We start from the raw sequence: 17005 nt of genomic DNA on the forward strand, positions 1-17005 counted from the left end.
TCTATGCTGGTCGCAAGAGACGACCGAATGGATCGGGTGGTCAGACTGGGTTGATTGTGATCGTACCCAGACAGCTTGTGTCTTGCTTACAATATCCATCACTGGATAATGTGGTAAAGAGGCGATAATTAACAGAATTCAGTCATCCGGATACCGTACTGCGGCGTAAAACAACATACAACATGTATCCTCACCCAGCAGTTGAACTCGTTCCGGCCATCCATACTCCTGGTGATGAGGAGCTGCTGCTGAGTTGTCTCCTCTTCCCGGATGTAGGCCAGGCACTGGAACTCTGAAAGGCAGTCACGAGGCTCTACACCGATAATTAGCAGGCAAAACACGCACTTTGACAAAGACACGGGTGCGGGTGATGGGTAGGGTAGGGGGATAGGGACAAGAGACATAAGGGTAGGACGTTGGTGTGAATCAAGATGGTGCGGGCGAGAAAGAGGGCTGAAGGAAGTGAGTGGTGAGAGAACAGGACTGCGGGTAGAATGGGTGATAGAAGAGGCCCTAGGGAAGAAGGGGTGATAGAAGAGGACATAGGGTAGAAGGGTGATAGAAGAGGGCCTAGGGAAAAGGCAGTGAGAGATGAGGACATAGGGAAGAAGGGTGATAGAAGAGGCCCTAGGGAAGAAGGGGTGATAGAAGAGGACATAGGGAAGAAGGGTGATAGAAGAGGACATAGGAAAGAAGGGTGATAGAAGAGGACCGCGGGAAGAAGGGGTGATAGAAGAGGACATAGGGAAGAAGGGTGATAGAAGAGGACATAGGGAAGAAGGGTGATAGAAGAGGACATAGGGAAGAAGGGTGATAGAAGAGGCCCTAGGGAAGAAGGGGTGATAGAAGAGGACATAGGGAAGAAGGGTGATAGAAGAGGACATAGGGAAGAAGGGTGATAGAAGAGGACATAGGGAAGAAGGGTGATAGAAGAGGACATAGGGAAGAAGGGTGATAGAAGAGGCCCTAGGGAAGAAGGGGTGATAGAAGAGGACATAGGGAAGAAGGGTGATAGAAGAGGACATAGGGAAGAAGGGTGATAGAAGAGGCCCTAGGGAAGAAGGGGTGATAGAAGAGGACATAGGGAAGAAGGGTGATAGAAGAGGACATAGGGAAGAAGGGTGATAGAAGAGGACATAGGGAAGAAGGGTGATAGAAGAGGACCGCGGGAAGAAGGGGTGATAGAAGAGGACATAGGGAAGAAGGGTGATAGAAGAGGGCCTGGGGAAAAGGCAGTGAGAGATGAGGACATAGGGAAGAAGGGGTGATAAAAGAGGGCCTGGGGAAAAGGCAGTGAGAGATGAGGACATAGGGAAGAAGGGTGATAGAAGAGGGCCTGGGGAAAAGGTAGTGAGAGATGAGGACATAGGGAAGAAGGGGTGATAAAAGAGGACATAGGGAAGAAGGGTGATAGAAGAGGGCCTGGGGAAAAGGCAGTGAGAGATGAGGACATAGGGAAGAAGGGTGATAGAAGAGGGCCTGGGGAAAAGGCAGTGAGAGATGAGGACATAGGGAAGAAGGGGTGATAAAAGAGGACATAGGGAAGAAGGGTGATAGAAGAGGGCCTGGGGAAAAGGCAGTGAGAGATGAGGACATAGGGAAGAAGGGGTGATAAAAGAGGACATAGGGAAGAAGGGTGATAGAAGAGGACCGGGGGAAGAAGGGGTAAGAGAAGAGGACCTGGGGAAGAAGGGGTGAGAGAAGAGGACATGGGGAAGAATGGGTGAGAGAAGAGGACACAGGCAAGAAGGTGATAGAAGAGGACACAGGCAAGAAGGGCTGAGAGAAGAGGACACAGGCAGGAAGGGGTTAGAGAAGAGGACACAGGCAAGAAGGGCTGAGAGAAGAGGACACAGGGAAGAAGGGGTGGGAGAAGAGGACACAGGGAAGAAGGGGTGGGAGAAGAGGACACAGGCAAGAAAGGGTTAGAGAAGAGGACACAGGCAAGAAGGGGTTAGGGAAGAGGACATAGGAAAGAAGGGGTGGGAGAAGAGGACACAGGCAAGAAGGGGTTAGAGAAGAGGACACAGGCAAGAAGGGGTTAGAGAAGAGGACACAGGCAAGAAGGGGTGGGAGAAGAGGACACAGGCAAGAAGGGGTGGGAGAACTGAGGGGACTAGGGGTTAGAGAGATAGATGAGGGAAGTAGGGGTAAGGGGAAGTAGGTTGAGGGAAATAGGGGTTGGCGGAGAGGAAATATGAGTTATGCGATGTAGCGGTGATGGAGCGAGGGATGGGGAAGGATGTTTGATAAAAGGAGGTCTTGATGTGCAGGATAATGAGTTTACAATGAGTTCGTTTCAGGTTAATAACTATTTCCTGCCTTATTCAACACAGGCTGTATAACAAATCTGTCTCACATCTTCATACTGATGTGTGCGAGAAGTAGGCTTACAAATGGAAAATATTTCAAAAGCTTCAGCAACTTCACGCGACTCCTTAAACTGGTTTTGCGATTGAATGCATACAGCGAAAAATACGACTGTCACGATGACAACAAAAACATGTTACATGGCTTACTGGGGCAGGTGCAAGGAAATCATTTTAGTAAACGGCTAGAAAACGGCATAAGAAATAAAATTCCTTTATGTTTTAACAAAATCAATTCAAGATGCAGGATCACGAAATTTTCATGCCAAAGACACATCAAAGGAATGATATTGTAAATAGATAAGAAACAGCAATCCTAAAACATCAAAAATATTTGAAAACTTAAAACACGAAAAAGAAGTTTAAGGGGGATATCATACAAATTTCTGATTTGGTTTTTTCATGGAATGAGGGTCAATAACGTTTAGTTATTTGTAGGCATATTATGCCAATAGAAACTTAGACGTGCCACAGATCTTATTCATGTGAGGAACCGAACCCAGGTTATACCACTAACTGGGTGCACTAACAATGGGACCACCTGTGTGACACACGTAGCGTGTTGCTATATATGACGCATGCGCACTGAAGTGAGATGAAGTAGAGACGCCACAGACACTACACAACAGACGCATACACACGCAGTTGACATATACAATGTATATACATTAAAAATACAGACTGTAGCAATTCACTTCAATTATTCACGAGTTGTGGAGTATATGTGTAGGTACCAGAACATGCTCTTGTTGCAGTTGTAGTGTGTATAGTTCATATCTCAACAATATTTTCTGAAATGTTCACGTAAAAAAGTAACTTCTGATTTCAGAAACATACTCATACTGCAGTGGTCTTCACGTTCCAAGAGTGAGCGAGTGAGTTAGTGAGTATGGTTTTACGCTATTTTTTTAACAATATTCCTGCAATATCACGGCGGGGACACCAGAAATGGGCTTCACGCATTTTACCGATGTGAGGAATCGAACCCGGGTTTTAGGCGTGACAAGCGAACGCCTTAACCACCAGGCTACCTCACCGCCCCTCAGTTCTAAGACATATAGGGGAACGAATGACCACGTCGTCATGGGCGTCCCAATTTGTTTCGCACAGTTCCGCCAGAAATAACTGATGCTGCGTTCGAATCCAAACATTGCCCTGATTATGCTCTAGGTTGGTCAGCACCAGAACCGTTCTCGTTGGTTTCAACAAGTAGAGAGGCCTAAGACCTGCCTCAGGGATGACAGGCCTTCGAAAGGCATTTAGATGTGATACACTTAAGGAAGAGCATTTACTGATGTCAACTTTATTATGAGGAACACGACGTTTCGGAGTATATGCTTACTCTTTCACCTGATGAAGGAACAATCATACACGTTGTGTTCCTCATAATAACGAAGTTGATATCTGTAAATTCTCTTCTTCAAACTGACACGCCGTGATATAACTGAAATACTGTTCAAAGCGTTGTTAAACTCACTCACCCGTAGAAATATCCTTATTTCCCGTATTTTGAATTGTCTTACCCATGGGAGCCAGGAGGGAACTACAGGTGTGAGACCTCAGCAGGATTGTCCCCTTGGTGGTACAACTTTCCTCGTCCCAGTCCGACACCGTGCCCTCACAGTGCTCCCCGTTGAAGGAGCCGTTGAAGGGGATGGTGCTGTCCAGGCCGCAGTAGGATGGCCATAGTTTCCTGGACACTGAGGGGGGATAGGATACTGAGAACTACATATGGCCATTGGGTCCAGATACATCACAACATAACGGTAAAAAAGGGGAACAAGAGCCGTGTCTTGAAAATGGGGTAATATGAGAATTTCAACATACAGAAATACATAAGGCTGTTGTCGCCGTGTAGGGAAAATACCACACGCCAGCAAAACGGTCGTTTGCACCGTGTATAAAACAGTATGCATCAGATCTTGATAAAAGGAGACCTTTGTTTTCGACACTACACAGGGCACTAACGGGATCGGGTGGTCTGGCTCTCTGACTTTGTTGATGCATGTCATCGTATCCCAATTGCGTGGATCGATGCTCATGACATCAATCACTGGATTGACTGGTCCAGACTAGATTACTTACAGACCGCCGTAACATAGCTTGAATATTGCTGAGATATTGCGGCGATTAACAATTAAGAAACTAAAGGACTTTCAGCAAACATTACTACATTAGGCCATTGGCACTGTGCGCATAACATTATTGCATCAAATCTCAACAAGAGGAGATCCTTGTCTTAGACACTAACTAGGTCAGTAAGAGATCATTAGAAAATACCGTATGTCACCGTAGAGTAATTAACACAACTGCGTCAACCCTTGAGAGACAAGACGCTTTGTCTCCGATACCTCAGGGATCCAAATGAGACGTTCAGCACATCATTGGTTGAATAGATATTAATAAACACATTCTTAAACATCATATATCAGAACTGAATCCTGTCAGAAGTTTTTACAACGAGAATACAAAAGAGAACTCGTTAAAAATGAAAACATAAGATCACCGCCTCCGTTATGTCTGTCAAACAAATGCAATAAGACTGATGAAAAATGCGTTTGACTGGTTACAAGGTTGTCTGCAAAAGACAGTTTCTCCAGAACCTTGAAATCAGAAATCTTACTTAATAATGTGCATGATTGACATGTGATAAATATGGTTATAAGTGAGTGAGACAGCGTTTCTTAACGCACGAGCTGTCTTGCAGCTATTCGTGGCGATATAAGGTTATGAGAAACGCAAAATGTTGCCAGGTTAGAACACCATATGGAACATGGACGAGTTCAATGACGTTGCACTGCAGCGTACGATCCATGACCTAACGAGTTTCCTTTCACTTACAGACAAGGTTCTTGTAGAAGAAGCTCCGGTAACTGTCGCCCAATGGGAAGGGGTCATCGTGGAAGGAACACAGGTCTTCAAGGTCGGCATCAGTGCGCATGCTCTTACCTACCGGAACAAGAATATGTATAAGAAGGAGGATTTCAGTTATTGTTATTTTCCTGTGACGGAGTGGACGTATATTAATGTTTTTTTCATAGCTCTACATCGTTCAATAGTGTGTCATCTGCTTGTAGAATAACATATGCAGTCCAGTGCGATTTAAAAGGTGAGTGAGTTAAAGCTTAACGTCACATCGGCAATATTTCAGCCATATTGTGACGAGAGCGATTTAAAAGGATGACAGCAACGATGACAAAGTAACAAAGAACACATTATAATTTCTATTTTGCGGGCATGTTCCTATTGCAATCTGAGCTATGCTACTCGACACAAGTTAAGAACCACCCGAATATTCCACATTACTATTTATTTATCAATCTGTCATGACTTATCATGGCATGACAGATTAGCTATAGTAATAGGATGGAAGCGGATTGTCCTTAACGTGATTTGAGTTGTATATTTGAATGCTTTAAGCGCTGTTGGGATTTCGGATTAGAATAGGTCTCCATCCTCCTCTGCTGGTCGAAAGAGGTGACTTGATGGATTAAAGGTTCAGGATTCGTGAAGATCCGGGATGGAACAGATCTTCAGCAACTCATGCTTACCGTAAAAAGTCGACATTGCTGGTCGTAAGGGGCGATTAACAGGATCGGGTGGTCAGTCTCGCTGACTTGGTTAATACATGTCATCGTATCCCAATTGCGTGGATCGATGCTCATGATATCAATTACTGGACTGTCTGGTCCAAACTCGATTACATACAGACCTTCGCCATATAGCTGGAATATTGGTAAAGTGCGGTGATAAACAACAAACAAACAAACAGAGGTTTGTAGATTCAACTATTTCCCCCTTGATATTTCTTCGAGTCCTTTGTGTGTAATGCTCATTAAATGTGCGTTTGGATGGGAAATGCACCCTGAGTGATTTTACGTCACTTTTTGTAAACCAAATAAGGGCGGGTAACGGTAATTCCATCACTCATTTAATCAAGGGGAGGAAGATGAAGGTGAAGGTGAAGGTGAAGGTGAAATTGGGTTTAACGTTGCGTCCAAGATTATTGCACTTATATAGCGACGTGCATGCACGTGTGTGTGTGGCTGCTTGTACTAGTCCGGACTGATGACGATTTATAGTGCTAGCTCACTGAGATACCATGCCGCAGTTTAACATGAATACCCCACTCAGACACAGTATACTGACTCCGAGCCGACCAGTCCTTGTTTTAGCCCCTTAATGCCGAGCGCCAGACAGGGTAACAACAAGTACCATCTTTTAACGTCTTTTGGTGGAAGGAAGATGAATTTAGACAGTAAATATATGTTTATAAATATGTACATTTTTTACTTTTAACATGGTCAATGTTATGACAATATGTGTAAATTTGTATTTTTTACTATCTTGTTCACTTTTCTTCACAAAGAGATATAGATATCTTGTGATGATTATGAGTCAGAGTGTTAGGTGTACATAGGCTTTGTAACGTTGTTAATGTTATTTCACTGACAGAATTATGAACGTTATAGCATGTACGCGATGAAGAAGGGAGGTTAGTTAAGTTGTCCAGTGTAAAGCAAGATTTGTTTATTATATTTACCTGTCAATTACATTTGTAGTATTGTGCAAACAAACATAACATGTTACTGGAAATCAATGTGATATTTTTCGCCTGCATTGTCCATGTCATTTTGTATTTACTGATTTTTAGCTAATTGTATTTCGCAACTTTTAACATGGAGCCCAAAATTACCAAGATACAAGCCTTAATTCATTAAAGAGAAGTAAAACTTACTTCAAGGTTAATAAACATGTTATTGAGTTAATAATTTGTGAGAGGATTAGTAGAATTCACTACTTAAATCGGTAGTTCTTTGGAGGATAGATAGTTATCTCTACTAACTGAGTACATCTTCCCGAGTAAAGGGCGTTAATTTACTATAAAAGTCCAGTTTCCACCCTTGCCGAACTAAGCTGGAATTTCCAGGGTCGAACGCAGCGCCATCAGTGGCTATTACGAGTTGTGTCCCTTCTATGTCTCTCCTATTGACCAACAAGATTCCATCTCTCATATCACTTGCATTTGCTTCGAACAAAACGGCGGCGCCCAGTCAAGACGATCTCTTCGATACTCAAGACCTTTATTGTATTAGAACGGGTCGTACCCCACGATTTCATTAAATCACTTGAGTACCTTGACTAAAAACATGAAACGATTTGCAAAATATCTGTCGATGCCCAGTTGGCGGTACACCAGCTATGCAAATCCTTCAGTCGACCGAAATCTGCACGTTGAAATCCATGTTGTTTACGAAGCGGATGTCTAGTTCGTTGAGCGGTTTTGATTGGACTATGCACTGACTCGTTTGTCCAGCCAAAATGTAACTCCGGATTTCCAGCCTCGTTCGGCAAGGGCGGGATCTGTACTTTGATAGTCAGTTAACTCCCTTGCCTCGGGAAGATGACTGAGTAGAAAGTTTTACTAATCTGCCATAGGCCACTTACTAATCTAATTAGTAAAAAATACAAACTGTTTAGTAAAGTCTTCTGACATCTTAGCGTCTGAGTGACAGTGAAATTCACTAAGTTAGTAAACTCTACTATTTCAGTCAGTGTTACGACAACCTTACAGGACTGGGCTGCAGACACCGTTCCTTTAAGCGATCACATACGATCACATACGATCACATATTTATATCTTTAGAAGGGATGGGGGATAGTGATAGCTCTCAAATTTTGATATAGACTTACGACAATCGTAGCACTAAGACGATCATAACTCCCATACTTTAACATAGACTTACGACAGTCGTAGCACTAAGACAATCCTTATTCCCATACTTTAACATAGACTTACGACAGTCGTAGCACTCAGACGATCATAACTCCCATACTTTCACATTGACTTACAACAGTCATAGCACTAAGACAATCCTTATTCCCATACTTTAACATACACTTACTACATTCGTAGCACTAAGACAATCCTTATTCCCATACTTTAACATACTCTTACGACAGTCGTAGCACTCAGACGATCATAACTCCCATACTTTCACATTGACTTACAACAGTCATAGCACTAAGACAATCCTTATTCCCATACTTTAACATAGACTTACTACATTCGTAGCACTAAGACAATCCTTATTCCCATACTTTAACATAGACTTACTACAGTCGTAGCACTAAGACAATCCTTATTCCCATACTTTAACATAGACTTACTACAGTCGTAGCACTAAGACAATCCTTATTCCCATACTTTAACATAGACTTACTACAGTCGTAGCACTAAGACAATCCTTATTCCCATACTTTAACATAGACTTACTACAGTCGTAGCACTAAGACAATCCTTATTCCCATACTTTAACATACACTTACGGCAGCCGAAGTATTCGCTTCAAAGAAGGGGCGCCAGGTGGCTGTGTTGGATAACAACGGCCAAGTGCATGCTGCGTAAGCTTCATCATAATGACTTAATATTAGTCTTAATTATGTGCAGTAACCTTTCAGGTCACCGCCATGTTTCCGCCGCCAAGTAATGCTTCCAATATCCTGCCACCCCAGTACGTACAAACAGACATTTAGTTGATGTGTTATGATGGGCGTTGGTGACATCACAACTACTGCAGCAAAAAGAAATCAATGATTCGTCCTGATCTGACCCCACGCATTACCGGTCCGCGGCTTCTTGTGCTGGTGTAGGGACAGTTAATGTACCCCCCAACCCTTCCCTCGACCCCCAGATAGCCAGACAACGCTTAGAGCATTTAGCCACCACTTATGTAAAACCTCAACCCATTTACTGTCTTGAATGTCATTCCAGATGCACCAACTACCACGTATGACGTAAATGCGAAAATAACAAACGCGTACCAAATATTGTTTCTTAATCCATAGATGCGCACCTTGCACAGGAGAAACACTTACTGTTGGGCGTTTAAAGGGCTGGGGATCAGATGCAAAGCAATTCGAAGATAGCACACCGCGGGCCTGGTTACAAAAAGATCAATCCTGTAGATCATGCGGGTTCAAGTATTCCCAAGTAAAGATAACATCCTTAGAAGACGAATGCTTTGATTTACTCGTGATGATCCCTTTTCAGCTGTTGAGGGATCGTGGGGAAGCTCTTGTGTGCTTTACATGGGTCTTATGCTGGTAATGTATGAATAATACATGGTATACACCCATCGTTGTCAGTCTAGTCTGTACAACGATATCCTAACGCATTGTCAGGCCAAATATGATAGCCTTGCCTTGGTTGAACGTGCGGGAGCATGGAACATCCATTACAGTACAAGGCGGAAGGTGTTTAGTGAGCCCCAGGGGAGATAACTTTGCAATTACAATGGCGCCACTCGATTGAAGACACGAAATTTGTCAAATATAATATTTAGCCCAACCGGTGTGTTTAATAAAGAAAGTATGAGCGAAAGAAAAGTGACAGATCATTTTGTTCGTTTTTTTATTAACGTTGGTGGTGATGGTCGTTATTGATGAATGAAGATCAAGAGTTATGACCCAATTAGCCTGCGGTCAGCAGAGTGGGCACTTGGGAGAAACACTGGCAATTTTTCAAACCTGAATGAAGTCGTTTTTCCTCGGAGTTATTTACCCCAATAGCAGTGGCTGTTTAAACGAGACAAGCAAGCAATTCATTTTGGTCTCAATAAAAATGTCACCTCTGAATGAGAGTATAATAGATGGAGCTATTTTAGTAGTTCAGTTTTTTATTTCGCTTACTTCTATTTCGAAGTAAAAACAGGAAAGATATTCGATCTTACATTAACACCAATTTTTTTTTTTTAAACTACGAAAATGATGAATTGCCGCTTGTCCATGTTGCAGGAAGTAATCACTGGAGAGGTATAATGTTGGATGCACTACTACCATACTTTACTACCAAGGCATGCTGGTACTGTGGGTATCAAACTTAAGAACAATCACGACCTGAAATAAAACTCACGGATCTACATATTTCGACCAGGTAAAAAAACCAGCAAGGTTGGAAAGTGTGTTCGTGGGCGTACTGGTGAATACAGACAGGGCGTGAACTCCACGTGCACCGCACCGCACTCCCCTACAGGGAAAATGGATTCTTCCGTTGCACGTGGAATACATGCTGTCCCCAAATGTGGCGTTCCTACCGATTGGTCTTAGTTTTGATTTGCAGTATATTTAATGTTTCTCCGTATACATCATCATATAATTGTATGAATTAAGTGAGAGAAGGTAGGTATTCACCGTGTCAGTAATTACATCTATTACATATTTCGTATTTGGTACTTCGTTATAGGTTGGACTAGCCTCGCTTTCAATTCAATTTGGATACCAACTTTGTTTGTCTGTTCACTCAAAATTTAGTTAGTATTACTATTAAATCGATCATGAGACATGTTAGACGTTTAAAAGTATAATTTGTTTGAGGGTAGAATATAATGTATTGAACGATGTGAAAAACAAAATTGTGTTTTGGAGAGGTGACAGAAACAAAATTCGATTTCATGTATGGAATGAACCCGGTGATCTACATACCTATGCTTCCTCGTCACAAGATCTTAGACCATTTAATTATAAATATTTATAGGAAAAATATGTTTAAAGATTCACACAGACTCTAAACATTCTTACATCTCTTATATAGACTCCAGGGAATTAATTACAACACTTAATACCAAGATACAATAGTTAGAAGATAACATCGATATCAATGCCAAATGAGATAATCGATTTCACTGAACACCATCACTACATGTTCATATGATATGAACCAGACCAAGGTGATGTAGATACTGCTTTCCTTTCAGCTGCTAATACACCACTGCCATTGATATGCGGCCGTCACTTGGTGCTCCTTGTGGGAAAGTAAGCCTTTTTCATGTGTCCCTTGATGGAGGTTTAATTTCTGTGTGTTGTGTATATATAGAGACAGAGGAAAGGACTAATTGTCTAGCTGAGGAGAAGACAGCCACTCTGGAGACAGTGAAGTCAAGTTACACGATTAGCCATGTGATGCTTCAGACCACGATAGGTAAAGGAAAATGCTTATACTTACTTATCCGGTATTGCAGAACGTTGTTGTTCCGGCGGTGAAACTCAATGCACGTATATCGAGGAGAGCTGTGGGAAGAAGAGGCTGGTTATGTATGCTATATATGTAGTCATAAAACAAATCTCCTACTTTAGACACTGGCATACAAAGTACATTCTACTTTTGCGTGGGGGCACGGGTGGCCCAGTCGTCTAACACCCCGCAATTCATTGTGCAGAGCTGCGTCCCTTAGGCGCGCCTGGAACTTGATCTAGGGTTCGAAACCCAGATTAGTCCATTGTAGCACTTCGCCCCACCTCTATACCCCGTTAATCCGTTATACCACTTCGCCCCCGTTAGTCCATTATACCACTTCGCCCCCCACCTCTGCCCCGTTAATCCATTATACCACTTCGCCCAACCTCTACCCCGTTAGTCCGTTATACCACTTCGCCCCACCTCTACCCCGTTATACCACTTCGCCCCACCTCTACCCCGTTACCCCGTAATACCACTTCGCCCCCGTTAGTCCATTATACTACTTCGCCCCACCGCTACCCCGTTATACTACTTGACCCCACTTTTCCCCGTTTCTCCGTTATACCACTTCGCCCCCGTTAGTACATTATACCACTTTGTCCCACCTCTACACCGTTATACCACTTCGCCCCACCTCTACCCCGTAGTTCACTGTGCCACCTTGCCCCAACCCTGTGCAGCCTGTTAGTCCACAAAACCCTCACGTACACTATTCTTAGTCCACTATACCTCCTCGCCCCATCTCTACCGTGTTTGTCTTCTATACCACCTCGCCCCACCTCTACCGTGTTAGTCTTCTATACCACCTCGCCCCACCTCTACCGTGTTTGTCTTCTATACCACCTCGCCCCATCTCTACCGTGTTAGTCTTCTATACCACCTCGCCTCACGCCTGCCGTGTTAGTCCACTATACCACCTCGCCCCCACCTCTACCGTGTTAGTCTTCTATACCACCTCGCCTCACGCCTGCCGTGTTAGTCCACTATACCACCTCGCCACCACCTCTACCGTGTTAGTCTTCTATACCACCTCGCCCCACCTCTACCGTGTTAGTCTTCTATACCACCTCGCCCCACCTCTACCGTGTTAGTCTTCTATACCACCTCGCCTCACGCCTGCCGTGTTAGTCCACTATACCACCTCGCCACCACCTCGAGCAGCTGTTTAGCCAAAGGCACTAATGTGTTCATCTATCTCAATGCTATGCTAGATAAGCATGGCGATATCAGACAATTTCCGAACACCAACCCAATCCATGAAACATGGTGTACTGAGTCGTAATACGCCAAATCTGTCTAATATTCCTGTTATGTCGTAAATGGACCCCTAACGGGCAATATAGACATCGCTAAATACCCCAAAGTAAATTAAGCCAATACGTCGTTGGCGAGTGGAACTTATTGGTCTGATCATCTTATCTCGGAGTCAGCCATTTTAATCTGCCATCACTGATTAGCGAATCTAATGTATATACAATTTCACAATAACATGCAAACAAATAAACCAATGATAATAGAAACATGGCCATTATTCTCTGCCATAACATCGTAATGCCCTGGTTGTCAAGCTCATGCTCCTTGTTCTTCAGATCGCCTGTTGTTATGGCTTTCTAACACACAGGGAAAAGGAGTTGCCTACCAAAGGGGGGTCAATTTCTTTATTATGATATTTTGTAACCTATGTTGAAATGTCTGGTCAGCGATCCGTATGGCCCCTAATAAAGCTAACAGGGGATTTTCCTTTAAAAAACCTGCAGATCACTTGTATATATTTTATAATTTCATTTCCCGCATCGTATGTTCAGTGATTTTGTCATCCGTTCACGAGCACTTTATCTTAATGATATGTTGTAGGAAATTAGTGTTTTGTTCACTGGCAATGCTCACGAAGCTGTTTCCATTTTAGTTTTGTAATATTTTGTTTCTAAACGCGAATTTATAACGATCCTCCCGACCTTCATTACATTAAAAAACTCATCCCCGAGAAACAAATAATATGAAGCCTAATGTTTAATCTACGACCTCCGCCTTTGATATTCATCTGTTGATATTCTGGTTCGGCAACGATTAGTGACCATTTTTGTCGTACAGTTAAACGAAGGTCTGAAGAATACTCCTATTCGAATACTGGAGGAGTCATATTTGCCGCAACATCTTCTGTCAGTCAGTACTAGTTCCTACATCAACATCCAAAAACGTTATTGTTTATTGATTTATTTATTACGACATGTTTCAATCACCAGAATGTTCAAAAGCATTGCATGGTGAATCAGAATGACTGATAGTTTTCAAACGCTTGGTTGCGATCATGCTATCAATCACTGGTCTGTATACAAACCGATTACAAAGACAAGTTACGCTCTCTCAACTGTTTTATGAGATCTAAACACAATTCACCCTGCTTGATCTTAGGAGGACGAATTGTTTACCACAGTCGTTTGTTCGATTCCAAAATTCGCCCCGATGATAATCCTTGGTTTGTCTGTACCAAACACATCATAGTGAGTTTCGTCAAAATATACTTGCATCACTTCCCCCGCTCGATGCCCATTAAGGTTACATGATATGATATAACTGAAACAATGTTCTATTACATGTATATATTTATATACCACTCAATGACGTTAAGTACCACCTTCAGCCATGGCATGACAGATTGACTATGGCTCTATGAAGGAATCGGGTGGTGCTTCCTGTTTTTGAGCAGTCTATGATATTGACCTACCAGCCATTGGTGAACTCGGACACCGTCTTGTATTGGTTCTCGTTAGATCCCGTCTCCCGGCACGAGAACCTGCCAAACTTGGAGAATGATGCCTTGTTGTGGTTGATGGTGATTTCCTCGTTCCTGTCCCTGTCGTACAGCATCCAGTCTCCGTGCAGCTTGGGGTCGAACCGACACTTCTGACGTGGTTGGCCCTCTGGGGAGGAGAGTGTATAATTCATACTTTAGAATACACTGGTATTGTGCAGAATATTTATTAACACAGTGGTACGAAACTCCGTGTCCATATACTCCATGTCATAATGATATAAATTCACATGTCTAGCTTTCCTCCCACTCCAGGGGCGATCGGGTAGTCTAGTGGTTAAAGCGTTCGCTCGTCACGCCGAAGACCCGGGTTCGATTCCCGACATGGGTACAATGTGTGAAGCCCATTTCTGGTGTCCCCCGCCGTGATATTGCTGGAATGTTGCTAAAAGCGGCGTAAAACCATACTCACTCACTCACTCACTCACTCCTCCCACTCCAAACTGACACGCCCTGATATGACGGACATACTGTTTGAAGCGGAGTTAAAACAAACTCACTGATCCACGACAACGTGATACCAAAGGTCATGTCAATAAACCCCATGGCAACGTGCTACTAAATGTCATGTCTAATAACTCCATGACAACTAATTGTCATGTCTATAAACTGCATGATATATTTTGTTTGTTTGTTGTTTAACGCCGCACTCAGCAATATTCCAGCTATATGACGGCGGTCTGTAAATAATTGAGTCTGGACCAGACAATCAAGTGATTGACATCATGAGCATCGATCCACGCAATTGGGATACGATGAAATGCATCAACCAAGTCAGCGAGCCTGACCACCCGATCCCGTTAGTCTCCTCTTGCGACAAGCATAGTCGCCTTTTACGGCAAGCATGGGCATGATATGTAACTTCTGTTCAATGTTGTTCTTCAATATTAAGAAATACGGCATGCCATGGGCTGAACGACTACTGTCATAAATAGGAAGAAAGATAACAAAGTGAAGACATACAATTCGTCGGATTGATTTAACAGAGGATGAAGATGAATTTCTGATGTAGGATTGGGAGACGGGGAGCGGAGAAAGAAACAGAAAGTGAGTAAGATGAGTGAGTGAGTGAGTATGGTTTTACGCCGCTTTTAGCAATATTCCAGCAATATCACGGCGGGGGACACAAGAAATGGGCTTCACACATTGTACCCATGTCGGGATTCGAACCCGTGTCTTCGGCGTGACGAGCGAACACTTTAACCACTAGGCTACCCGACCGCCCCGTGAGTAAGATGGAGAGAGATACGGGTATATTTTGACGGTAATAAACCATTAGAGCTTCCCGGTTACTGTAGCCTTGACACAGTGCATGTTATTATCGAGTTATGATTTCCCGAGATCCCCTACGATGTCAGGTAAAATAGTATTACATTAGCTCATGTCAAGACATATATTTAAACATTAAATAATTAATATTGACTTTTTGTGATTTATATGACATGTATTTTTATATTGTCTTCGTAAGGCGATGAGCCTTCATCATCGGCGTAATTGAATTTACTAGCATGTACTTTTAATCTTACCATCTAATTATTTCCCCAGATTGAGTGCGCAGAGGGAACGTAGTAATTGGTCATTACAGTGATCAAGAAGGAAGTACGATGGGGTACATTTGAGTGACACTGATCACAGTGATATGCGTTACCCAGCATTGTTAACGTTACAGCTTCGTGAACAGGTGCTTCCAGAACGCACAGAGACAAATTGTACTGCCGTGTTATCATGATGCGATAAACTTGCTACGACGATCCGATAAATATGCTATATAATTCGGAACTACTTTCTGTGAGCTGCCAACTGGTTCAATACCCATTGCCTCTTTGGTCAATATTTGTAGATGGAGGTTTTCCTGGCGTATGTGTTTCCGTCAACACACATGGCTGCAGAATCATGTGGCACTATATCTTAAATAGGGCGGTTCACCCTGCTCGTGGCATTGTATTCATACGCGATTGCTAATGTTCCTGCGGCAAGTGTAAATGAGTTGGGTTTCACACCTAACCTACTACTAACCAAATATTATATTTCATTATTAGACTGTGTTGCATACGAAAATGTAGAACAAGTTGGAATCATATCGTTGCAGTCGATGTTGTTCAAGAACCTGCAGCGTTCACGAGGACCCTTGTCGTTAAGGCGCCGCGATTCGTCACCAGTGTCGTCCCTTGGGAGTCCCAAACACCTATGATCGAGAGTTCGAATCCAAGATGTTTCTATGTTTGTCAGCACCATAGCCGTGCCCGTGGTTTCGCCAAAATGGTAAACGTCTGAAACACGCAACACTTCGGGCTTTCCTTCCACATCAAGCCGACATGCCGTGATATAACCGGAATACTGTTCAAACCAAATCCCTAACCCACTCAAGAAATTGCAAATGATGAAATTAAGCCTCCTTGTTGATAAATTTAAACTAATATATTCCAAACTTTCAAATGTCAATTCCGGTGAGCAAAAAAAGGGTTCGTATCAGACATCGCCTGAACAGTTACTGTCTCCCATGGTTGTGAACTATTGAGAACACGAGACACATGTCTGAAGCAGAGAACTAACATGGGTACAGTGCAGATACATTTTTCAATATATCCGTTCCGCTTAACCTCTCCACTCTACGTCAACTGCGCACAAACTGCCACAACGGTATACGTTAAAAACCAAGGTAATTACGCCGTAAAAGGCTGATACTCGTCACGGTAACTACCTAGCTAGCGTACAGACAGTGGTTTATAAGTTCTCTCTCCCTACATCGTTGCAAATAAATCAGAACATACATTGTCTCATCAGTAAGATTGCCGGACTTCGGGA

The 17005-nt window shown here is 43.0% G+C and overlaps 1 protein-coding gene across 1 annotated transcript in view; it reads right to left on the minus strand.

Moving 5' to 3' along the window:
* Positions 1 to 17005, minus strand: part of LOC124144162 — a 128563-nt gene that overhangs the window by 17822 nt on the left and 93736 nt on the right. Inside the window, exons 10-14 of the mRNA XM_046513423.2 lie at positions 14114 to 14309; positions 11374 to 11438; positions 5211 to 5318; positions 3893 to 4069; positions 195 to 292 (exon numbers count right to left, since the gene is read on the minus strand). Coding sequence (XP_046369379.1) covers positions 195 to 292; positions 3893 to 4069; positions 5211 to 5318; positions 11374 to 11438; positions 14114 to 14309 — 644 coding nt within the window. The remainder of the gene's footprint in view (positions 1 to 194; positions 293 to 3892; positions 4070 to 5210; positions 5319 to 11373; positions 11439 to 14113; positions 14310 to 17005) is intronic.

This window comes from Haliotis rufescens, unplaced genomic scaffold (assembly GCF_023055435.1).
Source record: "Haliotis rufescens isolate VD_foot unplaced genomic scaffold, xgHalRufe1.0.p SCAF_7, whole genome shotgun sequence".
Classification (NCBI taxonomy): domain Eukaryota; kingdom Metazoa; phylum Mollusca; class Gastropoda; order Lepetellida; family Haliotidae; genus Haliotis; species Haliotis rufescens.